The sequence below is a fragment of the Balaenoptera acutorostrata genome, chromosome 5 (assembly GCF_949987535.1).
Source record: "Balaenoptera acutorostrata chromosome 5, mBalAcu1.1, whole genome shotgun sequence".
Lineage (NCBI taxonomy): Eukaryota > Metazoa > Chordata > Mammalia > Artiodactyla > Balaenopteridae > Balaenoptera > Balaenoptera acutorostrata.
In genome coordinates, this window is record NC_080068.1 from 27,644,595 (window position 1) to 27,669,819 (window position 25,225).

The following is a 25,225-nucleotide window of genomic DNA, read 5'->3' on the forward strand; positions in this document are numbered from 1 at the left end:
CAGTATTACTACTACCTAGAGAGAACTGTTAACATTCTGGTGTTTAATCTTTCCTACCTGTTACATATAATGCAATACGGCTTTAACATGCACTCAACACACACAAACTGATCAATTAGGCACCCCAAATTGACAGGTAACCAGGGGAAGTCCAAAAGCAACAAAATATATAATTCTTGCCTTCAAAGAGGCTTATAAACTAAGAGGAAAAAAACTACAAACTTCAGGAAAATGAATTTGTGTCCATTTTTGTGGGCAAAACTCAGTTTCAAAATCACGGAAATAAAAATGTAGTCATGAGTGGATTTAGAGAAAAGATCTTCAGAGGGTATCTGTCACCAAAACTGGAGTAACACCATACTTATTTTCCTTTTTTAACACTTACTATAGTGTGCCCACTTCTCCGTGTATTAAACAATTTTTTCAAAACCACTGCAACTAGTCTTCCTGCCTCTGGTCTCATCCACCTCCAGACTACCTTTACACAAGATTCTTTCATCCATCCATCCATCCAGTTAACAAAAACACGAGGCACTATTCTCACTTCAAAGCAGTGAACAAAACATAATTCACTTCTTGCCTCAAAAAACTTGAAAAACTTCCCAATGCCAGATTCCCAGGCCCCAGGTGCAGAGACTTTGATTTGGGTCTGGAATAGAGGCCAGGGATCTGCATTTTTCCTGATGCAGTGGCCTGTAGGCGATGCTTTGAGAAATGCTGGCCTCAAGTATCAGCTCCAAGCTAATGAGGCTGGCACTGACGCCCTCCCATGAGCTCACCACAGCCTGCCCTCGGACATTTCTCACCACCTCCCACCTTCGTGTGCTCCGTGCTCCACACAAACCCAACTGCTTTCTTTATCTGTCTTGCGCACAATTTTCACTACCTGCAAATGCCCTTCACCCTAGGCATTTCTTATCCAGAAGCTCTTCAGAGTTCAAATGCCCTCTTACTCTCAAACTCCTGCTTGGCCTACCCAGCTAGGAATAAAACTGAATGCCTACAGCACCATACCTATACATCTTACGACACAGGTACCTTCTCACTGGTGTTCGATGTTCTTCCCTACTGCAGGGAAACTCCTGAGAACAGCATCCAAATCCCAGTTACCTCTGCCTCCCGGGTGCCTGGCCATTCTTGGCCCACAACAAGCACTCAAACGAGAGTTAGGGAACTGAAGGGAGACACCAAACATTGATCCAACACCCTATTCCTATGTGATTATTCCCTTTCCTCCCTACCTGACTCCTTCTCTTAGCTTTTTCCTTTGCTAATGTCATTTTAAACTTAACAGTGATTACCTCCGGGGATGAGGGAACATTCTACACGGCGTGCCACTAACATTTGGATTTTTACACAAAGAACATTAGTTTTGACAGCAGAAAAAAAAAAAAAAAAAGAAAGAAAAATTCCTTTGACTTCAAAATGACTGAGAAAGTGCTGGCAATGGGACCTGGTGGGGAAGTACCGTCCTTTTACTCGCAACAGTCTCTCCCTGCTTCTCACACGGACCATGTGATGGGGAATGGAACCTCCATAAAAGAAACTGTCTTCTCAGTTGCCTAAGGAAGCAATCAAGTATCGCCCTGTCCACCAAGCCCCATACACATACCAACACAGCACCCTGGAAGTCATCAGCACCGTTATTTTAGGTCTTTTATGCCGTTATGACAGATAAAGATAGCCCGACTGTCTTTAGTGAGGCAACAGTGCACAGTACACAGCTCCAACTGTCTTCCAATTAAATGCTGCATAAAACGTGCACCTAGGATAGTAAATGTTCATAAGGAGACCCCTCCATACACTGTAATACTAATCTCTCGTAATGAATTTTGAATACATTATTTAACATATAAAAAACAGAAATACACGTCAGAAGATTACTGCATACCTGTGGGTTTTCCAAACGTTTTAAATATTCTTCAAATGACCCTTCTATAAACTGCAAAAAGAGAAAAAAATCTATTACAAAATACATCGAAGCAAAAGTTAATCTCTTCACTGTGAATTCCTGAATTTTTACACAAACCTTGGATACATCAGTAATACCAAAATATATAGATTATATATACACACATGCACAGATCAAATCTAATTATGAAAATATATACAAATCATTAAGAAAATATCATAAACATACAAAAGAATTTAAAGAAGGAAACACTGTCCGGAAACACTTCCTGGACAGGACGTGGCTGGGCACAGGGACAGCATCTTGAGGAAGTGCTGGACAGCACTGTGCTGGGAAGACAGGAGCCACCTGGCCAGCAGGGGCAGGGCCACTCGGTGCGGTGAGCGAGCGCAGTGAGAGAGGAACGCAACTGCACACCTATTCACAGAGGGCCTGGAGCCCAGGCAGGACTATCAGACTGAGGGAGAAGACAGTTCAAGGTCCCAGCAGGTGACGCTGTAAACAGAGAAATTACATGATAAAAGCAGCACTTAAAGACTAACCTGGTAATGGCCAATGCTGAGAAGAGAATTAAGGACAGATGCACTAGCTAAGAACTATTAGTTTACTAATAGCTATGAATATTCATCCTCTCTTAGGTCAGTTCTACTAAAAACAAGGACGAGAACTAATAATGCTAAAGATCTTTTGAAGAATCAACAAGATTTTTCTAATATGGCCTGCTTCATTGTTCCTTTAACATATAAAAAAAAACTGAGTTTATTCAAGCTATATAATAATGTTTTTTGCTTTTCTCATAGCGATTCCACTAATTTAACTGAAAGATCTAAAAAGACATTTGTCTGAAACACCAAATTCAATTTTATTTAAATTAGTTAATTTAACAAAGTGATACACTTAAAACCATTAAAATACACTCCCCGGTCTATAAAAATCTTTTAAATGCCCATGGATTTTTTTAAGACGGAGATTAATTCCTTTATAGATTGTATACTGTCAAATTTCCAAAAAGTATCCTAAGTTTCAACACAGACTTGTAATAAAATAGCCACATATTTCAAATATCCCACCAGTCAGAGGCTACTGTTGTGTATTAGTTGATTATCTATAGACATAAAAAAAATAAAACCACCCCACAGAACCATTTAAAGTTGCAAAAGACCTAAGCCGTGTTCTGACACAAGCCTGCATCCAATCTGAGACTCTCCTTTCTAACCAGAAAGTATTCATCGAGGCCCCCAACTAACCATGGTCAGTAAACAGGCACACCCTTCTTCCCATGAGAGTCTTTTCCAATTCTGGCCAATAGAAACTGTTAGAAGTATTCATTATAAGGAAAGCAAAACTTCCCCCTTGGAACTTTCAACCTCAGATCACACCTCCTGAGACTGTAGAGCTAAATAAATATATGCAAAGCACTTAAAACAATGCCTGCTGGCACACAGTAAATGCTCAACCAATGTTAGCAATTTCCACTGTTGTCAACAGTAGCCAATAACAGTAATAACTAATTCACCTGTAATTTCTTCAAATACTCAAGGACCACTCCACTCCACTCCCCTGCCATAATACTCTCTTATCGAGCCTCCACACTACCAGCTTTTTTTAATAAAACAAGTTTTCAAATCTCCTGATCAAGCAGGTACCTCTCCTTCCTGGAATATATTACTGTCCATCTTATAACATGACACCCAGAAAAATGTCACCAGTAATAAAATTTTGCTTGAAAATAGGAACTCCAACCCAAGAACACATCTAAACACTATTTACCTATTAAGTCTTGGAACTGAGTTATATGCAAAGTGTCAATGTTCTTCTGGCAGTCAACGGGGGGAAAATACCATTGAAAGTCGTCAGATGATAATTCTAGCTCATAAAACCAATGACTAGTAAATCCTATAAGGCTTTCAATGTAAAATGAAAATAGGTTACTGTGGCATTATTTCACAGCCTACTACACACTACTGAGAAAATTACAGTAAGTTGATATTCTGTTAACTACTAATTAACTATACTATATTCTATTAACTACTAATCATTATTTACATAATTACAATGTTCTGATAGGTAGTTCACAATGATGAACACTGAAAATTAAAAATTTATAAATGCCTCCTGATGAAATCAAAGGCTCAACTCTAGCTATGCTCAGCGTATTTCTTATACTCTAAGTGTGCAATTTTTACAATTCACATGGGGTCACCAATCACAGAAAACTGTTAACCACAACACCCTACTCCCTGATCACAGCAGACAAAGCTCACTCGTAATACGCAAAGGTCCTGCCCAAGTCATCCTTCTAGCCTCCACAGCTCAGTGACCCATCTGTCACAGAAGCTTTCTAAATGTCTGAATAAATGAATACCACAAAATGGCCTTAAAAAAAAAAAATCACAGCTGTAACTGGATTTGAATTCAAATAAGCAGTTGTTTTTTTTTTTTTTTTTTGGCTGCATTGGGTCTTCGTTGCTGCGTGCGGGCTTTCTCTAGTTGCAGTGAGCGGGGGCTACTCTTCATTGCGGTTTGCGGGCTTCTCATTGCGGTGGCCCTTCTTGCGGTGCAGCACGGGCTCTAGGCACGCGGGCTTCAGTAGTTGTGGCACGAGGGCTCAGTAGTTGTGGCACACGGGCTTAGCTGCTCCGTGGCATGTGGGATCTTCCCGGACCAGGGCTCGAACCTGTATCCCATGCCTTGGCAGGCAGATTCTTAACCACTGTGTCACCAGGGAAGCCCAGCAGTTCTTTTTTATAAGGGTTATTTTCAAAACCTGCATTAAGATCCAACCCGTGAAATTCCCACTAGACCATTCTAAAGGCTAAAATGTAAACATAAGTCAAGACACCATTACACGTTTAAAATTACGAATTACCGCTTCAAATTTCTCTCGGTTCTCTCGAAGATAATGAATACAGGCCATTCTGACTTCAACATGGCGAGACTGAGAGTGCAGCACCTGCAAAGGAAAGAGCAGTACACTATCAAGCACTTTGTCAGAAGATTCAAGCTACGACCTAGTGCCTTCTTTCACACCCAACATAACCTCACAACCAGCAGACATCAGTCTCCCTTTCCCTTTCTATCATTTCTAGCTCTTTATTCATTCCCACCCCTTCCACTAACCAGACAAATGACACGACACATACAAACAGCAGTACTTCTTAAGCCAGATGTCACTCTATAAAGAGCTTATTACCATTTCTCCTTTAAGTCACTGAAATCACTCCCTTGGGGAAATCTTTGTAAACTTAAAAGACACTTTCCTCTCCCCGCCAGCCCTCTACTGTAACTTTGCTCTTCACAAAGCAAGGCTGACGGAATTCCTGCAGTGCGGTGCTTAGCCTCATCCTGTGCTTGTGGCAAAAGAGAACAAACAGGCAACTTCAACAAAAATCGTCTTTGAGGCTTTATGCCCATAAGAGATAAACTTCTTTTTCCCGGTAATTTTGAACTATTTGTCTTATGTATAAATTTAAGTCCACCGTGGTTTCAGAAAAATTAAGGCGCTCATTCTTAAATCCTTTAGCTGTCAGGCTTACATGATTCTTGAAAGGACATCCCGGGAGCAACACACAGGATGCAAACGTGCCCCTGTGTGCTGTCATCCCAACAGCCTTGAAATTTGCCCTTTTGCCCCAAATCTTAAAGCACCACCTGAAATAAGTCATACTACAAAGATGATCCAAATCCTCCCATTTTGTAGCCTCTGTTTTCTTCTGTTAAACAACTAGTTCAACAAAAGAATAACTTACTGGCATTTTGTCTCTTACTAAAAGTCTAAAGCTTTGGTTTGAAACCCTCTGGCTAGTCTCCAATACTTTAACTACCACGCTAAAAAGAGTAGATTATTTTTTTTTCTATTACTAGGTGTCTCAAACGAAGGTGTTCCTGGTACTCCACCAGGTCAAGGTAGGAGAAAAAAAAGCTGACGTATAAAATAATCACATCTCAAACTACTGTCAAGGCTTCTTGAGAATTTCTATTATTATAAAGTAACTTTAAGAGTTATAGTTCCAATTGAGTGATTCTCCCTTATGTTCAGGGCGAGCAGAGCATTCAGGAAAAGGGAAGCTCCAGCTGCACATTCTACAGGTCACTGTGGGCAACAGCCAGGGCTCATGTATACCCACAGAGGCAAAGGCACAACTGTTTAGACAGCTAGCAGGTCCCTGCACACTGAGACACGCTGAAGATGCACTAGCTGAGGTGAGCAATGAATTTGTCTTCAGCATACTAGCTGGTTTTCAGCTTAACAGAGTATGCCGACACTGTTGTCTTAGGTACTACAGAAAAGCATCCTTACATATTCTAAGCTTCCAGCACTGAAGGACTGCCCAAATAGTAATAGATTTGAGTAGTAGAAAAAACAACCACCACACAATTTTTTTGCCAATTCAACAAATGACATTTAGCAACACTTCCTTCACAGAAGCTACGCTAGACACTATTATGAATCAACGTATTAGTCTGAGTAAACCACAGTGGCATCCGATAGGGCCTTCCTGCCATTAGTAAAGTGGAGCTAGTCTTAAAGCCATTTACCTAGCAACAGGTGGCAGACATAAGTGAATAAAGCTTATTTTCCATCAAAAACAATGACAGGCATATCTCTTGTTTTTTCTCCTCTTTTAACAAAGATTTTATTAGCACATGAAATCTGAACCTGTTACTCAGAAGCAAAACTCTCAGCAACTTCCGATAACGTGCGGGGTGCCGGGGCTTTACAAAGCCAAGCACTGCTAAGAGAAGCAAGGTTAAACGACAACTGTTTAAAAAGCATAATACTGTGCAAGTTCAAGGACACTCAGGAAGAATTCAAATGGTATGACAAATATCTTTGCAAATCATTATATACATGAAAATAAGCTAGAAATAGGAGGCTTTCCAATCTTTACTTAGGGCAGCCGGTGATAAACAGTGAGAAAGGCCGAGACACACTGCTTCTCCAAGTCCTCTAAGAGCGCCCTATTTTTAGCTCTAGGGCCACAGAGCTGATTCAGGTCAGGCCTCCTGTAGGCCCACGTCCAGAACTGTAAAAAGGTAAGGGCCTATCTAAATCAGGTAATTTGGAGGGAAAGACTCCTGCTAATTCAAGTCTCTCCCTCTCCATTCCCCCCGCCAAAGGCCGCCATTTAGATTACTTACTGCGACTCCTTGTTAGAAATTATAATTATTTTGATATTATTGGAGAAATCGTTGGCAAAAAAGTAAATCCTCTGTACACATATTTAAAGGGCAGGCTGAGGCTGCTGTTACTGTCCTCTGCCTCCCCCTGCAACGCACACACTGCCTTTGGCCATGAAGGCTATTATTACCTTTGGTCCTGTCTACTGAACAACTGAGCTGCCCCCAAGAGTCACAGTATTAAGCTTTCTAAAAGCTCAGTATACTAAAAGTCAGAATCACCTACTTGGAAGGGATAGTCCCTTATGCCTAACTTAAATCCCATCACAATAAGATACAATAAAATGTGTTAGCTGACGTTAGCAATGAGTTCTTAGTGTAACCAGCTAGCTCTTGTTCCTTTCTACTTAAAAATAGAGATTCTGTACAATCAAGTTTGCCAATTATCTACAGCATGTACTACCGAAACCAGACACACCTTTCTGCTTCAACATAAATGAGGATGTAGATAATCCAACTCCAAATAAGCACCGTACTTCCCTTATTTCGATTTGTTTCCACCTCCTTCCTTACCGAATTCTTGCTAGAGCTAACAATATGTATCAATAGGGACTGAATTCACTTCCACCTCTTCCTTCTGCTTCTGGAGGTGCTAAGGGGTCCAGGGAGGCCGAGGCAGAGGAAGCAGGACAGATGGAGATCCAGGAAACTCACGAATGGGACAGACTGTTTACCTACTGATAGTAAAGACTGGGATGTGTTTGTGTGAACAAATCCCAAAGCAACATTAGAACATTCTAAAATTCTAAAAGTAAGAGACATCTACTGAACTAAAAAAGAGCTCGATTTGGGAAGCTTTGCGAAGAATGTTTGAATGACAATGCCTGCAACAAAATGCAAAGGTTTGGACCTTTGCTAAATCAATTTCTTGTTTAAAAAAAAAAAAAGATGTTATGCTACTAACGTGAAAACGAGGGCCTTTGGAAAATAAATGGCTGACCTTTGGATGTTGAAAAAAATAAGAATAGACTGGTCTATAGATGTTAAGTAAAATATTTACTCACAAATAGAAATTTTGAAAGCTACTTAGCATTCAAAAAAGGTGAGAGAAAGAGAAACAGAAAAACTCCAAAGGCGGGGAGACGGGAGGGGTGGACCTTAGGCCAAAGGAAAGCAAACTGTGAACTGTAGGAAATACACACCAGGGCAGTAATGTGAAACTTCTGTCCAACTATTTCAACAGCTATTTTTCAATACAAGATGGGTTTTGGTGACTGTATACCTACCAACTACAGTATTATTTAACAGGGAATAAGCTCTCTTACCAAAAAAAAAAAAAAAAAAAATCAGAAACATCCTCCCAAGAACTGTGTTAGGAAGTGATTTTCACCATTAAGGGGGAAAAATTCGGCCAAGGGCCTAAAGAACTCCAGATATACCCTTCCTTCCTACCACCAACTGCAAAACAAACTTTTTTAAAAGTCAATTATTTTTAGTACACCTACACTGCCTTGCAGAGCATTAAAAAAAAAGAGTGAAATCTGCTCAAAGACAATTCTTTGCAAACATTCTACGTTTTCCAAAGTCTGGCTTTCCCAAACTGTACATTTTCCCCCTTCTGATTCAGGCGGACATCGGCGGGCTCGGCTACCCCCCGTTCCAAAGTCCAGCAACAGGAAAAAAAATCATGTTCCGCGAGTCAAGTCTGGTGCACCACCTCCTCTAAGAAACATTCGGTTTACTGGTGGGACCGCTGTACTTATAAAACCAAGAGGAGGGGAAAAGAACATTTCGCCCAGTCGCCAGCCATCAAGCAAGGGTACAAGGCTCTCCGCAGGCCTCACGCGCTGGCCTCAACTCATTACCTCTTCGCCAGGAGGGACGACACCCAGATAATTTACAGGTTTTTAAGTTTCGATTTAGAGCTTCCAGACCCAGGGCAGCGTCCGGTTCCGGCCCCACAATGGGCCGCTGTGACGACTGCGGGGCCACGCGCAACCCGGGAGGTAGGCGGCCCGGCCCGCCCGCCGCTTCCCACCCGGCCCCGCCGCCTCCCCCCGCCCGGCCCCCGCCCCATTACCTGCTCCGCCACGGCCCGGAACAGGCACGACCCGTCCTTGGCGACCAGTTTCCGATACAAGCCCAGTTTCCGCAGATAGGCGTCCATGGGCGTCGCGTCCTCCCGGGGCGCCGCGCCGCCCTGGTCGCCGCCGTCTGGGGCGCCGACGGCCGCCTCCATGTTGCCGGTCGCGCTGCAGGCCCGGCGCGGCGCGGGCTAGCCCCACATGGCCGCGCCGCCGGCTCCTCGACGCCCGGGCCTGGGGCGGGCGGCGGCTCGGGCTTGGGCTGGGCACGCGGCGGCGGCGGCTGCAGGCGGCGGCCCGAGGCAGCGGTCCGCGCGCATAGGGGAGCCCTGCTTAATGCATGGCCAGGCGCACGCGGCCACCTCCCGAGGGCCCACGCGCCCAGGGGCAACGGGGGCGAAATTCACGAAAACCCGAGAGCGAGGAGTCACTTCCCGGCGGCCTCGCCGCCCGGCTCAGCAACTGCGCCCGGGGGTCGCCGCCCCCACAAGTTTTCTTGTCCCGAGCCGGCGGAGGCAAGGAAAGCCCCGCACCCGAGCGCGCGCGGGGCCGGCTCAGGTGAAGCGAGGCCTGCCGCCCCAACACCGGGAGCCGAGGAAGCCGAAAGAGAAAGACGCGGCCTTTCGTCTCCGCACCTCGCAGGAGGGCGCCGGAGGGGCGGGGAGCGGGTGGGGGCGCCCAGCGGAGGGCAGCACCCTCGCAGCCCAGATTTTGTTTTCGCTTTCGGCCAGACAGCGGAGAGGACGGCGGGAGGTGTAGTTTGGACAGCGGCAGGAAGTCGGCCTGCGGCGGGCGGGGACGCGCGGCCGGCCTACCCGGGGGAGGCGCCCGGGAGGCACGGGGACTACAAGTCCCTACAGCGCGGGCGCCGCCGCCGCCGCCCGGAGCCGGCTTCGCGCTTCCCGGGCACAGCGTCCGCGAGCAGGCCGAGGGTCTCAGCCAGCCGACGCGCAGCAACCTGCGCGCACCGCCCCGCCCGGCCGGCCGCCCACTGCGCCGCGGGGCCGCGGGAAGTGCGCGCGCCCTGCGTGCGTGGAGTTACCAGGGACACTGAGGCTGCTGGGTCGGCCCTTTGTGTATTTCCAAACAGAGGGCGCACCTGTCTGCTCCCCTCCCCCCGGCCTCTTCTCCTGGCGTTTCCATGGAGGTGGCTTTAACGGCTTAAACAGAAAATAGAGCTAATTGGCGACGGTTCCTGGAACTGGCACCGTGCGGGGCGACACAGGCTGTGCATAAATCAACCGTGGCCTGCTGATTCCTATTAGAGATTAGATGTACAGCTCGTGCGCTATAGCAAGATGATGCCTTTGCCACAGACATTTTGGTTCACCGTGCCACTGTAGCTGCCCACCCCGGCACAAAGAGATGGTCGCCGGCCGGAAAAACTTAGATATTTTTTCATGAAAAATTCATCTCGTAATTGCTTGATAACGTGCTGGACTTACCCTGGGTTCCAGCAGTGCTTGCTGGAGGATTCCCGTTCAACTTCCCACCCTACGAAGTTGAATGACAATTTATGCTTTGGAACCTAGAATTTATCCAGCATGTTTTTGTGACACCAGAATTTTATTTTTACTAAAGTACAACAGCATCTGGTGTCCTAATCATTTAAAGACATGGTTAACCATAAAATCTACTCCAGCCTTGAGGCCATGGTGCGCCAGGATGGGGCTGGGGGCACTGGAGAGTTTCTGTAGGTTTAGACATGTGGTCAGACTCTGGAATGGGGGCAAGGCAGGCCAGATGGTGAGAGCCCAGTGCAAATTACTGAAAGTTCTATTTTAGAAATTTGTTTTCGGTACTTGGTGCAAACAATGACTCCCATATTCACTTTCCTTTGAACTTCTAAATTTGATTTCTTAAGGTTTAAAGATTCAATATCCAATTTTTTGTATTAGAGAATACAAAAGAAGTATTCTAAATGAATTTTCTTGTCCCATTATTAAATTTTGTACATTTTGTAGAGAAATAAACACTTCAGAATCACTTTTAGAAAAATCTAGTTTCAAATCAAACCTGTTGCTTTTCTTTCTTTAAAAATATATACGTTGCATATACTTCTCATTCCACTCAAAATGAATTACGCAGTATTGCTACTACCTACAACATGGCTTGCTTTTCTTTTTTTTTTAAATATGGCTTGCCTTATAAACCACAGAGGAATTGAAAGTAAAGTAATATCTAAACTATAGAGCTTAAATATTGAATTCTTAAAATGAGTAGATTCTGTAGTATTAATAAGCAATAGACTTTCTGATATGCCAAAAGAAAACTATGCCTTTCCTAATATTTATGTTACTATTCCTTCAATAAGAATTCTGAAGCTTATCTCATATTCAATATGTATTTATGGGAAATCTACTGTGTCTAGCATGCTAAGATTGCATTGCTAATTATCTTGAGGATATATTAGAAACGTATTTCCAGGGACTTCACGTTTGAAAATTTATCAAACCTTACTTTGTACTTGAAATGTTCATGATTACATTTGCTCTAATTTTTTTAGAAGTCATTCAAAAAGCTTTGCTCACTTTTTATATGCACAATAATTTCATTTTGAGTGGCTAACAGTGTTTCAAGCATATTTTCCATTTTAAGCCTTATCTATATTTTAATCTTATTTAAATGTGCTTACATACATATATTTTTAATAACGTACGTAACATCACCATTTTCTAAAGCCCCCAAATTCCTTTGAAATACTTTGAAAAGGAAACCAAATACATCATTAACACTACAATGTCTCTATTTTCCATTGCAAAAATGTAATTCACTGATAATAGTATAATCAAATGGATATGATCATTTAAGTATTCTGGTTGGCACTAAAGTTGACTTTTGATATTTTTTTAAATGAATTATTAAATACTAAGAAAACAGAGGCCTTTATCAGAATTCATCACAATTCTTTGTTATCTTGTAAAAATGTGGTTTGTTATCAAAAGTATTAGAAGAATAACACATTTCCAGTCTTTTCTACACATGAGGTCTTGGCAAAATTACTTATTATCCTCACTCTTACTGAATGAGTGCAGAACAGCCTCACTCTAAACTGGCTGCTTTGGGTTCCAAAATTAGAAGTAAAACACCTGTTGTATCTGACCCTGGGCCTGTTTAAGGAAATCCTTTAGGTATTTTGAGACCTGATCCAAGACAGACCCTCTGTATGCCAAATCCCCCAATATAGCTCACTGTTTAGGCAATGTTAAAGGATCCTATGACTTTAAACTGGACCAATACTTACAGAAATTCACTTGCTTTCAAATTCACTTGTTGACATTAACCTCTGAAACTTTTCAAGAAACCACATCTGATTGACAATGTTCGCTCTGAGGAAGCCATTTCTGATTAGCAAAAGTGAAGAACAGACATTTTAATCAAATATAACCTGAAGGATTCAATGCTCCTTAGAACCTAACGGAATTAAAGTCATCTCATGCAAATGTGTCGAGTTTTTTTCTTGTACACAGTTAAATACTGCAAGTCCGTTTGTTTGCTCTGACACACTTTGGAGATAATTGTATCCGGTGGAATTTTTTTGTTCTAAAAAATGGTAGATTTTCCGCAGTTTTTTTTTCCAATAACAGGTTAGGTGTTCTGGTAGCCAGCCTCAAAGATGGCCCCCAATGATCCCTACCTCCTGGTATTCACACTCCTGTATAATTGCCTCCACCTTATAGCAAGATTGGTCTGCTTGATCAATAGAGTAGAGCAAAAGTGATGGTACATCACGGCTGAAATTAGGTAATAAGAGACCCTTTTGGCATTTTGGTGTTCTCTTACACTCCCTCTCTTGTGGGGGACTCTGGTGGAAGCTGGTTACTATGGGTCCTGGACAAACTTACAGAGAAGTTCTCTTGGTGGGGAACTGGAGCTTCAGGCAACTGCCACGTGAGTCACCTTTGAAGTGACTCCTCCAACCCAGTCAAGCTTTCAGACGACTGCAACCTCATGAGAAACCCTGAGCAGGAACTGTCCAGCCAAAGTCTGAGATGCTTTTTTTTTTTTTTTCCCTGACCGGAGATTGAACCCGGGCCCCACCAGTGAAAGCATGGAGTCCTAACCACTGGACCACCAGGGAATTCCCCAGGTCTGAGATTCTTTTTTATATATATATATTTTTAATAGCTACTTTATTTATTTTTTTATTTATGGCTGTGTTGGGTCTTCGGTTCGTGCCAGGGCTTTCTCTAGTTGCGGCAAGTGTGGGCCACTCTTCATCGCGGTGCGGGGACCGCTCTTCATCGCGGTGCGCGGGCCTTTCACTATCACGGCCCCTCCCGTTGCGGGGCACAGGCTCCAGACGCGCAGGCTCAGTAGTTGTGGCTCACGGGCCCAGCTGCTCCGTGGCATGTGGGATCTTCCCAGACCAGGGCTCGAACCCGTGTCCCCTGCATTAGCAGGCAGATTCTCAACCACTGCGCCACCAGGGAAGCCCTGAGATTCTTAATTCTGAGATGCTGAGATTCTTGACCTCAGAAACTATGTGAGATAATAAATGTTTGTTGTGTTAAGCTCCTAAATTTTGGAATAATACAGCAATTAGTAAGTAATACAGATATAACACTCCATTGTTTCTCTTTACTAGGTAGACATAGAACATATGTCAATAATTCATGAAAATAACCACTAATTTAATATCCTTAGTGGTTTTACTATTTCTCTAAGTTGCCAGTAAGTGGAATTTTTTTTTTAAAGTTCTTTGCTGTTTATCTGAAATTCAAATTTTACTAGGTATCCTCTATTTTTTTTTTAAAGTAACTTTTTTTTATTTTTTATTTATTTATTTATTTATTTATGGCTGTGTTGGGTCTTCGTTTCTGTGCGAGGGCTTTCTCTAGTTGTGGCAAGCGGGGGCCACTCTTCATCGCGGCGCGCGGGCCTCTCACTATCGCGGCCCCTCCCGTTGCAGAGCACAGGCTCCAGACGCGCAGGCTCTGTAGTTGTGGCTCACGGGCCCAGTTGCTCCGCAATATGTGGGATCCTCCCAAACCAGGGCTCGAACCTGTGTTCTCTGCATTGGCAGGCAGACTCTCAACCACTGCGCCACCAGGGAAGCCCCCGGAATTTTTTTAAATTTATAAAATCCTTTACAAAAATAGAAAAACCTAAAATGTCCGGGCTTCATTGTCCCATAGCATTTTGGTTTGTTTTCTATAAAAATTAAAGTAATTAAATCCCACAAGAAACTTATTTTATGAAGAAAGACCTATTTCTTTCAGATCCTATGTGCTAGGGACTGCTAACTGTCCTCCACTTTGCATTTTATTTCTCCTGAATATTAGCTGGATGGCCATGCACACATTTCCCAGCCTACCTTGGAACTAAATGTGACCATGTGACTATTGTAGGCCAATGAGATGTGAGCAGAATTGATGAGTTTGGGACTTCCCTGGTGGTGCAGTGATTAAGAATCTGCCTGCCAATGCAGGGGACACAGGTTTGATCCCTGGTCTGGGAAGATCCCATGTGCCGTGGAGCAACTAAGCCCGTGTGCCACAACTACTGAACCTGCGCTCTAGAGCCCGCGAGCCAGAACTACAGAGCCCACGTGCCACAACTACTGAAGCCTGCGTGCCTAGACTAGAGCGCATGCTCCACAACAAGAGAAGCCCCTGCAATGAGAAGCCCGTGCACCGCAGCAATGAATAATAGCCCCCGCTCACGGCAACTAGAGAAAGCCCGTGCACAGCAACAAAGACCCAAAGCAACCAAAAATTAATTAATTAATTAATTTTAAAAAATAAAAATTAAAAAAAAAATTGATGAGTTTAACTTCCAGGTCATCTCCTTAAAGACGAAGCCTCCTGCCCTCAATAGTCTTTCCTGCTTCCTTTGGGCTCATTTGAAAACAGGGTTGAAACAAAGCCAGCATCGATTACGAAGATAACACCCTAAGAGGACAGAGCAAGGAGATGAAGGAAACAGGGTCCCTGAATGCTTCAAGGCAATGAAGGCTTGGACTATTTTGTGAGAGAAAAATAAACTTATTTAACCAACCAGTTTTTGTTGTTGTTCTTGTTACAATTACTTAATCTATGTATTCTAGAATATTTTTCTTTCAATATTAAATAGGTAGTGGTATTTGGGGCCAAATAGAATTTATGTACAAGAGTTACATCCTTAGTTGCACAGAACTTTTTTTTTTTTTTTTCTGGAACGTTCAGAAGAAAATTTTTTTCCTGAAAATTTGGGAATCCCAAATGTTGAAGGACTTCCATAAAGGTTTTCTGATGTTATTTCAACCAATGACTTTCTTCATCACCAATCTGCATTCTCCTTCAGCTGCTACGTTGGCACTGTTGGCTACCTCCTCATTTTGAAACTCTCCTGGGCTTCAGGGGATGAACTAAGTAAGTGGAATCAAACTATGGTTTAGTTTCTCTTAGCAGCTGTCACTTCCTTGTGAGGTCAGCACATTGCCATGCCCAAACTTGAAAGACTAAAAATCTCACAGTAGACTAAGGCTCTTATACAAACAGCTAGTCAGGGTCCACCATCTCTGCAAATAAACCCCACGTATTTCCAGCCTTTTACCCCTGTTTCCACTACCATCTCTCGATTCCCACCCTGAGAAAACTCACAAAGTTGCCTTACAAGGAGTTGACTTTAGCTCCCCAGTGTGGGATTGTAAATTCTTTGTAGGTTTATAGAATTTAAGATTATCTTGTATTTCCCAAGTGACTAAGAATGTATTTGCTTTTGTGTATTCAGATTAGCAATTCAATAAACATTCATTTAATATTTTCATGTATTTCCAATAAATCTCTCAATGAGAAAAATATTTAGAATGAAGATGTATAATTATGGAACCTGTAGTTGTGGCATAAATATTTGGCCAAGACTGTGTGTCAGGTTATACATCATATTTTTCTTTATAAACAAAGAATTGAAGAGAATGTAAATGTTCAACACTAGCAAATTGATTAACTACATTTTAATATGCACAAACAGGGGACTTCCCTGGTGGCGCAGTGGTTAAGAATCCATCTGCCAATGCAGGGAACACGGGTTCAATCCCTGGTTCTGGGAAGATCCCACATGCCACAGAGCAACTAAGCCTGTGTGTCACAACTACTGAGCCTGTGCAGCACAACTACTGAGCCCCCGTGCCACAACTACTGAAGACCACACACCTAGAGCCCGTGCTCTGCAACAAGAGAAGCCACCGAAATGAGAAGCACGCGCACCGCAACAAAGAGTAGCCCCCTCTCGCTACAACTAGAGAAAGCCCACGGGCAGCAACGAAGACCCAACGCAGCCAAAAAAAAAGCACAGTTAGAATACTACTGATCCTTTTAATGATGTGTGTGTGTGTCTGTGTGTACGTTGATCACAATCACCCAGAGAACTTCTGAAAACTACAGATCACTGGTATTGAAGGGAGAGGATGGGGATAGATGAATCAAAGATTGGGCCATGAGATAATTATTGTTGACATTAGGTGAGGTATATATGGGTCCTCATTATACTATTCCTTCCACTTTGCACATGTTTGAAATGTTCTATAATAAAAAAGGTTAGTTTTCTGAATCCCACTCCAGTTTTCTTGAATCAGAATAACCAGGGATAGGGCAGAGGAATCTGTGTTTTATGAGTCTCCCTAGGGGATTCTGAAGATCGGCCAGCGTACCTGGGAACATCTGAAAATTCGGATGGCAGCAGAGAGGCAGTGCATACCACCCAAGAAAAGGAAATTATGGATTTTTAAATTAATGTGAGAGGAGGAAATAGACAGCTGACCCGTATTCCAAGTCCATAATCCCTGTTCTAGATCATCACAAAAAATTCTTAAAGATTGCAGTCTTTACGTTGTACTCATGGTTTTATATATATAAGCATACCTCGGAGATATTGTGGGTTCAGTTCCAGACCATCGCCATAAAGCAAGTCACATGAATTTTTTGGTTTCCCACTGCATATAAAAGTTATGTTTACACTACACGGTAGTTTATCAAGTGTGCAATAGCATTATGTCTAAAAAAAAAATGTACGTACCTTATTTTAAAAATACCTTATTGCTAAAACTGCTAACCATCATCTGAGCCTTCAGTCAGTTGTAATCTTTTTGCTGGAGGGTCGTGCCTCAAAAATATTTGAAATATTGTGAGAATTATGAAAATGTGTCACAGAGACATGAAGTGAGCAAATATTGTTGGAAAAATGATGCCAAAAAACTTGCTCAACGTTGGGTTGCCACAAATTTTTGATTTGTGAAAAACACAATATCTGTAAAGCGCAATAAAGGAAAGCACAATAAAATGAGGTATGCCTGTAATACCATTAGACAAAGACATATAAAGACAAAATTATATTGCTTAAGATGACTGCAATATAAAATACCAATACTTTCAAATTAAAGTAAGAACATATAATAAGGCATTGTTAATTAAAATACAAAAGTGTACCATCATAATTAAAACTAACATAGATGTGGAACATACTACTGTTCCACAGATATGGAACATAAAAGTAACATAGATATGGAAGAGCACTGTAAAAATTAAGTGAAATAATTTTAATAGCTTTATTGAGAATGTAAATGACACACAATAAAATGTACATATTTAAAGTGTACAATTTGATAAGTCTTGACATATGTCTATATCTATGAAACCATCACCACAATCAAGGTAATGAACATATCCATTACGCCACTAAGTTTCCTATTCCCTTTTATTATATAGTCTCTTTACCCCATCCCTCCCCAACCCTCAATTCTTCATGTAACTACTGCTGTTTTCTGTCACTGTATTAGTTTGCTAGGGCTGCTATAATAAAATACAACAGGCTGGGTGGCTTAAACAACAGAAATTCATTTTATCACAATTCTGAAGTGTAGAAGTTCAAGATCAAGGTGTCCTCAAAATTGATTTCTTTGAGTAATCTCTCCTCAGCTTGTAGATGGACATCTTTTCCATAGACTTCACATGGTTTTCTCTCTGTATCCATCTGAGTAGAAATGTCTTCTTAAAAGGACGCCAGTTAGATTGGATTAGAGCTCACCCTCACGACCTCATTTTAAATCACCCCCTTAAAACACCATTTTCCAAAACAGTTACATTCTGAGGTACTGAAGGTTAGGACTTTAACAGATCATTTTGGGGGGATCCAATTCAGTTCATAACAGAAACTGGAGATTAGTTTGCATTTTCTAGTGTTTTATGTGAATGGAACTCTTTCTAAATGAACTCTTTTTTGTCTGACTTTGTTCACTCAGCATATTTATCTTGAGATTGATCCATTCATGTGTCAATAGTTCATTTCTTTTCATTCCTGAGTGGCATTTCATTGTCTGGACACACACATTGTTTATCCATTCACCTGTTGATGGACATTTGGGTTATTTCCAAGTTGAAGCTATTAAAAATAAAGCTGCTGTGAACTCTTTATTTCTCTTGGGCAAATTACCTAATGGCTGGGTCATTTGATAGGCGTGTGTATAACCTCATAAGAAACTGCCTGTGATATTGGGATTTATAATAAGAAATATATATATATAGTCTTTGTTCCTCTCAGTTCCTGGCACAGAGCTCCTAAACTCTTGGAATTTCCTAAATGAAGAGAGTGATAAAGGCCCCTTTGTTCACAGGAGGCTTTTTTGGAAAACCCCTCGGTAACCTAAGGATGGGCTGGTTGACTGGGGAACCAATTATGAATAAAGGGTTGGAACTTTTAGTCCTACCCCAGCTTCCTGAGAGGAGAGAGGGGCTGAAGGTTGAGCTCAATCACGGATGGCCAGTGATTTAATCAATCGTGCCTATGTAATGAAGCCTCCATAAAATCCCACAAGGACAAGATTTGGAGAGCTTCTGGATTGGTTAACACAGGGAGATTCGGGGAAAGTGGAGCGCTCCGAGGGGGTGGAAGCTTCATGCCCCTCTCCCCATACCTTGCCCTTTGTAAGACTTTGCCTGGGTTCTCTCTCTCTGTACCATGACCTAAAACCTCTCTCCAGACATTAAGCTGGGGTAATAGACTCACAACATCTGTTTCCCATCTTTCAGTGATCACTATCCTTTGTTTTCCAACATCCATTGTCTTGAAAACCATTGTTTCATATACTTTGCCTGCATTTTTGGTTATTTCAGGAGGGACGGTAAATAAACTCCCTGTTATTCCATCTTGAGTGGAATAACAGAAGTCTGAAGTGATAATTTAAAAACAAATACAAAACAACATAATGAGTGTTTTTATAGATTTTTTTTTTCAGTTAGGATCACAAAATAAGTCTAGATTGCCCTGATTTTGATGCCGTCTGCAGCACTATCTTGACTCCTACTGGAGGTTCCCTGATCCCAGTCATCTCTGTATCTTGATCTCTCATGTCTTGTTGAGATAGTCAATCTAACCTTTAGAAAATGCCCTGTGCCTTCTTCCCACCATGTGGCAATGGACAACCACAAACTGATATATATAAAGATCATTCTTCATAAACATTCTAATTTTGAGAAACTGTTTGTCTCATTACTTTTATATGCTGATCTAGGTTTGTTAATCTGCTTGTGTGAATATACTTTTATTTGAAGGTTTGTTCAGCAAATCTTTGCAGTGGTTAAATTTACAAGTTACAAAAATAGAGGGGTACTATCAGAGGAGCAAGAGTTTAAACAAAAGCTGACAATAGAATCATACATGAAGAGAAGAGTTTTTCTAAAAGTAAAGGAAGTACGTATATGAAACACATACCAAAGACATATTTTCACTGAAAAAATAAAATGGAATCCACCAGAAAACTTTAAGAATTAGTGAACAAGTTCAGCAAGGTTGTGGGATACAAGATCAATAAAAAAATTGTGGACTTCCCTGGTGGCGCAGCGGTTAAGAATCCGCCTGCCAATGCTGGGAACACGGGTTCGAGCCCTGGTCCAGGAAGATTCCACATGCCGCAGAGCAACTAAGCCTGTGCACCAAAACTACTGAGCCTGTGCTCTAGAGCCCGCAAGCCACAACTACTGAGCCCACGTGCCACAACTACTGAAGCCTGTGTGCCTAGAGCCTGTGCTCCGCAACAAGAGAAGCCACTGCAATGAAGAGTAGCCCTCGCTTGCTGCAACTAGAGAAAAGCCCCTGCACAGCAACGAAGACCCAACGCAGCCAAAAATAAATAGATTTATTAAAAAATTTTTTTAAAAAATTGTGTTTCTACACAATAGCAATGGACAATCTAAAAATGACATTAAGAAAACAACTCTATATACAATGGCATCACAAAGAGTAAAATCTCAGTAATAAATTAACAAAAGAAGTTCAAGAACTTGGGCAAAACTGCATTGCTTGTTGCAAGACATTAAAGAAGACATAAATACATGGACAGACATTACGTATTCATGGATCAGAAGACTTAATCATGTTAAGACGGCCATTCTACACAAATCTACAGGTTGAACATAATCCCTATTGTTTCTCCAAAAAATATACAAATGACCAATAAGCACATGAAAAAAATGCTCTTTATTAATTATGGTTAAGTAAATCAAAAGCACAGTGAGATACCCCTGCACACCCACTAGGATGGTTACAATCAAAAAAGACAACAAATTTTGGTGAGGATGTGAAGAAATTGGGACCCTCACACATTGCTGAAGGGATTGTAAATGGTGCAGCCACTTTGGAAAAACAGTTTGCCAGTTTCTCAAAATGTTAAACATAGAGTTACCATATGATCTAGCAATTCTACTCTAAGGTACATGTTCAAAAAAATTAAAACGGGGAGGGGGAAGGATAATCTGGGACGAAGAGAGAGAGTGGCATGGACATACACTACCAAATGTAAAATAGATAGCTAGTGGGAAGCAGCTGCCTAGCACAGGGAGATCAGCTTGGTGCTTTGCGACCACCTAGAGGGGTGGGATAGGGAGGGTGGGAGGGAGACGCAAGAGGGAGGGAATATGGGGATATATGTATACTTATAACTGATTCACTTTGTTATACAGCAGAAACTAACACACCATTGTAAAGCAATTATACTCCAATAAAGATGTTAAAAAAAACCACAAAAACACATGTCCACACAAAAACTTGTATTCTAATGTTCACAGCAACATTACTCATAATAGCCAAAAAGTAGAAACAACCCAAATGCTCATCAAATGATGGAGGGGTAAATAAAATATAGTATAGCCCTTTAATGGAATAACATTCAGAAATAAAAATGAAAGAAGTACTGATATACACTACAAAATGAATGAATCTTGAAAACATTATGCTAAATGAATTGAAAGCCTGTCACAAAAGTCCACATGTATAATTCCATTTATACGAAATGTCCAGTATAAGCATATTCATAGAGACAGAAAGCAGATTTATGATTGACCCAGCCTGTGGGGTGGAAAAAGTGGGGAGTAACTGCTAATACATACAATTTTTGAGGAGGGATGGAGATGTTCTAAAATTAGATCGTGGTAATGGTTGCACAACTCTCTGACTCTACTAAAAACCATGAAATTGTGCACTTTAAAAGAGTGAATTTTATGGCATGTGAATTACACTTCAGTAGAGCTGTTATAAAAAATAAATAAAATGGAGTGCAAGTATTTGAAATAAACTTAAAAAGCCAAAAATGAATGCATTTTACTATTTGCCTTCAAGTCTACTACAAGGTTCAGTTTTATAAAGTGAGTACATTTTCTTGTGCCAAAATTTACTATGTTTTCAATCAATTCAATTAGTGTTGTTTTCCTTTTCCTCAATTAGCAAAAACAGTTAAAATATTTAGTCTGATTAGTTTCATAATATAATAAGCATATCAGGTATTATTCTTCTAGGAAAAACATCTGTAACTTTACTAATAACCCTTTCAGTCTTTTAATTATCTGTTTTTATGGAACTCTTATCCATAGTTAATCTAAGATGTAACAGAGGAAATAGATTGGCAAGAAAAATTAAAACTTAATGCCAGTAGAATGAGAAAAATGTAACAGGGTATGAACTTTCTACTTGTTTTAATGTGTTTTCTTTCTTTGCAATAAACACATTCTAGGGAAGAAGGCACTTCCACTGCCACTCCTGAGAACAAATAAAGTATTTCCCTAATCTGTGTAAAGACTCATCACTAGCCCATAGACTATTGAGCTAAGCATGGGTTTTAACAGCCTATCAAGGTCTGTTGTGAAGGAAATTTAAGAATAGGACATTTGATTTGTGTGCCACTATATAAAAAGAAAATATATGTATAGGGCTGAAAGCATGTGGAGAGAGGTGAAGTAGGGGCTGATTCTTGGGATATAAACGTAGGAAAAAAATGTCAGAGAAAGTAGAAAGGAGTCTCATGCCCAACAAATGCCAGATGAATGGGCTAAGGATTACTGGGAGGCCTTACTGGCTGGCCAGCTCCCCCAGCCTTCACAAAGGTTAACTCCAGGCCCCTACACACACCAACTCCCTTGGCAGGCATGCTGGCAGACCCCCAGCTTGACAGCTGACTACCAGCTGAGTACAGAGGTTTCGCTCAATGGCTTAAGTTTTGTTAAGGTCCCAGTAGGGCCTTCGGACACCTACCAGAGTAATGAGGGCGCTGAACTAAGAAAAAGCCACATTCCCCGCTCCACTGTGACATGTAGTGATGGCCACTGTTTCCCTCCCTATAATACGAAAAGACAAAACATAAAGGAAGAAAAAAATTCTTAAATGATGCCCTTCAGCTAGCTCACGGGACTGATTATTTAGCTATAGGCCCTCAGTCCCAAACTGACCCTTTTATAGCTTCTCTATTGACGCCGGGACTAGAACTTTGTGAATTACATTTCCCAGACTCCTTTGCCGGCTGGCTGTTAAATTCTGCCAATAGGAGGCACTTAGAAGGAGACTAGAAGTTCAGAGGAAGAGAGAGAGACTTCTTCCCTGGTTTTTTTCCTGTTCCTGCCTGTGTTGACCCAGCTTCTTTCAGACCCCCAGCTTCTCCCTCCCTCCACCTGCCGCCCCCCCCGCCGCCCCCCACCCCCCACCCCCCCGCCTCCAGGTAGCCAGGCAGCCTGCACTTCTCAGAGGCAGATGGATACCCAGTTCTAGAAGGGCCCTTCCTCCCAGGAGGTGAATGATAATCCCAATAGCCTTCCTTCCGTTTCCCCAGATCTAGAGGCAGCTGTTGCTTCTGCTGTCAGCTCTGGGTATCTCCCCTGTTAAAATACCTAGTGTTTTGCTTTTTTCGTTTATCTTTCTTTTCCTGACTGATACAATGCTCCTTAGTTCAACCCATATCATCTTCCTAATTAAATTTTGAAGTCTCTCAGTATGAACATGCCATATTTGTTTTTCAACATGCCTAAACACCACCTGTATAGCCTCTTCTACCAGTGAATGAATTCCCATATAAAATAAATATTTGAGTTTCTTTTTCTTAACGTATGTCACATATTTTTATAAAAGTAAAATTAACTTTAGCTGTACGTAGTTTCCATTGCATCTGTAGAGCTGAAGGTCACGTAGTAATATATTTCCATGTCATTCCCCAGATCAAAGTAAGAGATGACCGAATTCCCATCATCAGTCATCTATTCTGAACCAAAAAATCTCTTCTCGTGATTGTCACATCGTTACATTGTTAAGTAGTCTCCTTTCATCTGGAGAATTTGCAGAGCCTCCTGAGACGCTATATGCCCTCCTCCTTCTCTGGCTAAGGGGTATCTGAGTACAGCAGAATAAGGTTGATAGTATTTCTTCAAGATGGGTATTTAGGAAAATCCCATAAATACTCTGTGCCAGTGACTGATTCATTGTCTCTCAGTTCCAAGTTCACCTTTCATTGCCTGCTCTATGATAATGAAGCTGGACTTCCTCCTTTGTCGGTTGGCATGATGCTAAGCTTTGTCAGTAGAGCGGGTTGGGAGAACGCTGGAGGAGAAAGGAGTTTCTCTTGCTGGTTGAAGTGCAGTCTTCTCCTCAGGCTCTTGCAGCGGTTAGCGGCACGCAGGACCCTTAGCATGTGGCATCTCCCCATGAGCAGCTTCTCATGACACCTCTTGGGTGACTTCCCAGCAGAGTGCTGGAGCCAAGGTGTTTCTCCATGAACAGGTTCTCCCAGCAATTCTGGGGGTAGGTTTCCAGCAAGTGTCGCCAGTATGGTACCACCGGAAACTTTGCCATCTGGTGAGCGAAGGCCATGCTATTTCCAATGAGCTCTGGATGTCCGCACTAAGGGGTCCCTTCCTTGGTGCTGTAGCTCAGCCTTGTGGGGAGTGACCGCTCCCTAAATCTGCTATTCGCATATCCTTTACAGTTCTCTTTACTTCTTACCAGTCAATCCCTTTTTTCTCCAATCCCGTTATATTTAATAATTCTTTATGTTGAGCTTTCCCTGTTCAGATTACTATGTGGTTTCTCTCCCCTGATTGGACTCTGATGTTGCATACTCATTTGCTATGCTCTGCCTCATTCCGTCTGTTACCAATACAAAACTAAGCAAATGGGCTTCCCTGGTGGCGCAGTGGTTAAGAATCTGCCTGCCAATGCAAGGGACACGGGTTCGAGCCCTGGTCTGGGAAGATCCCATGTGCTGTGGAGCAACTAAACCCGTGTGCCACGACTACTGAGCCCACATACCACAACTACTGAAGCCCACATGCCTAGAGCCTGTGCTCTGTAACAAGAAAAGCCACCACAATGAGAAACCTGCGCACCACAACAAAGAGTAGCCCCCGCTCGCCGCAACTAGAGAAAGCCCACGCGCACCAATGAAGACCCAACGCAGCCAAAAATAAATAAATAAAATAAAAATTTTTTAAAAAGCTAAGCAAATATCAAGCAACTTCTATGACTAGTGAAACTCAGGAATCACAGCATAAATATATATTAGAGGGGGAAGTGAAGTTTTTAAAAGGCTTGATTCATGTTAGTGTAGATTTTTAGCCCTTGTCCTATCCCATTCCTGCTTTGATTAGACAATTATAGACTTAGCTAGCTTTTTTTTTTTAACATTCCGTTTAAGATTCTTTTATATACATATTTAAATTGGTACTTAAATGCTCATTAAATGGTAGCTGTTAATTCAATTATAAAATTAGTTTCTAGTATCTTTGAAAAGCCATCACATTTTACTGTTGTTTTATTTTTTATTGGAGTATAGTTGCTTTACACTGCTGTGTCAGTTTCTGCTGTACAGCAAAGTGAA

The 25,225-nt window shown here is 41.8% G+C and overlaps 1 protein-coding gene and 1 non-coding gene across 5 annotated transcripts in view; both read right to left on the minus strand.

The window, feature by feature from the left end:
* The window catches only part of OTUD4 (OTU deubiquitinase 4), a 42,103-nt gene extending 32,275 nt beyond the window's left edge, over window positions 1–9,828 (minus strand). For 3 of the 4 annotated variants that reach the window (XM_057547086.1, XM_057547085.1, XM_057547083.1), the window contains exons 1-3: window positions 9,114–9,828; window positions 4,782–4,865; window positions 1,892–1,942 (exon numbers count right to left, since the gene is read on the minus strand). In XM_057547086.1, coding sequence (XP_057403069.1) covers window positions 1,892–1,942; window positions 4,782–4,865; window positions 9,114–9,272 — 294 coding nt within the window. In that variant the 5' untranslated portion in view covers window positions 9,273–9,828. The remainder of the gene's footprint in view (window positions 1–1,891; window positions 1,943–4,781; window positions 4,866–9,113) is intronic. The other variant, XM_057547084.1, reaches the window with a different exon arrangement.
* Window positions 9,829–13,126: 3,298 nt separating this feature from the next.
* TRNAK-UUU (transfer RNA lysine (anticodon UUU)) lies at window positions 13,127–13,198 on the minus strand. Its single transcript has one exon. It is a non-coding gene; the product is annotated as a tRNA-Lys (tRNA).
* Window positions 13,199–25,225: the final 12,027 nt, after the last annotated feature.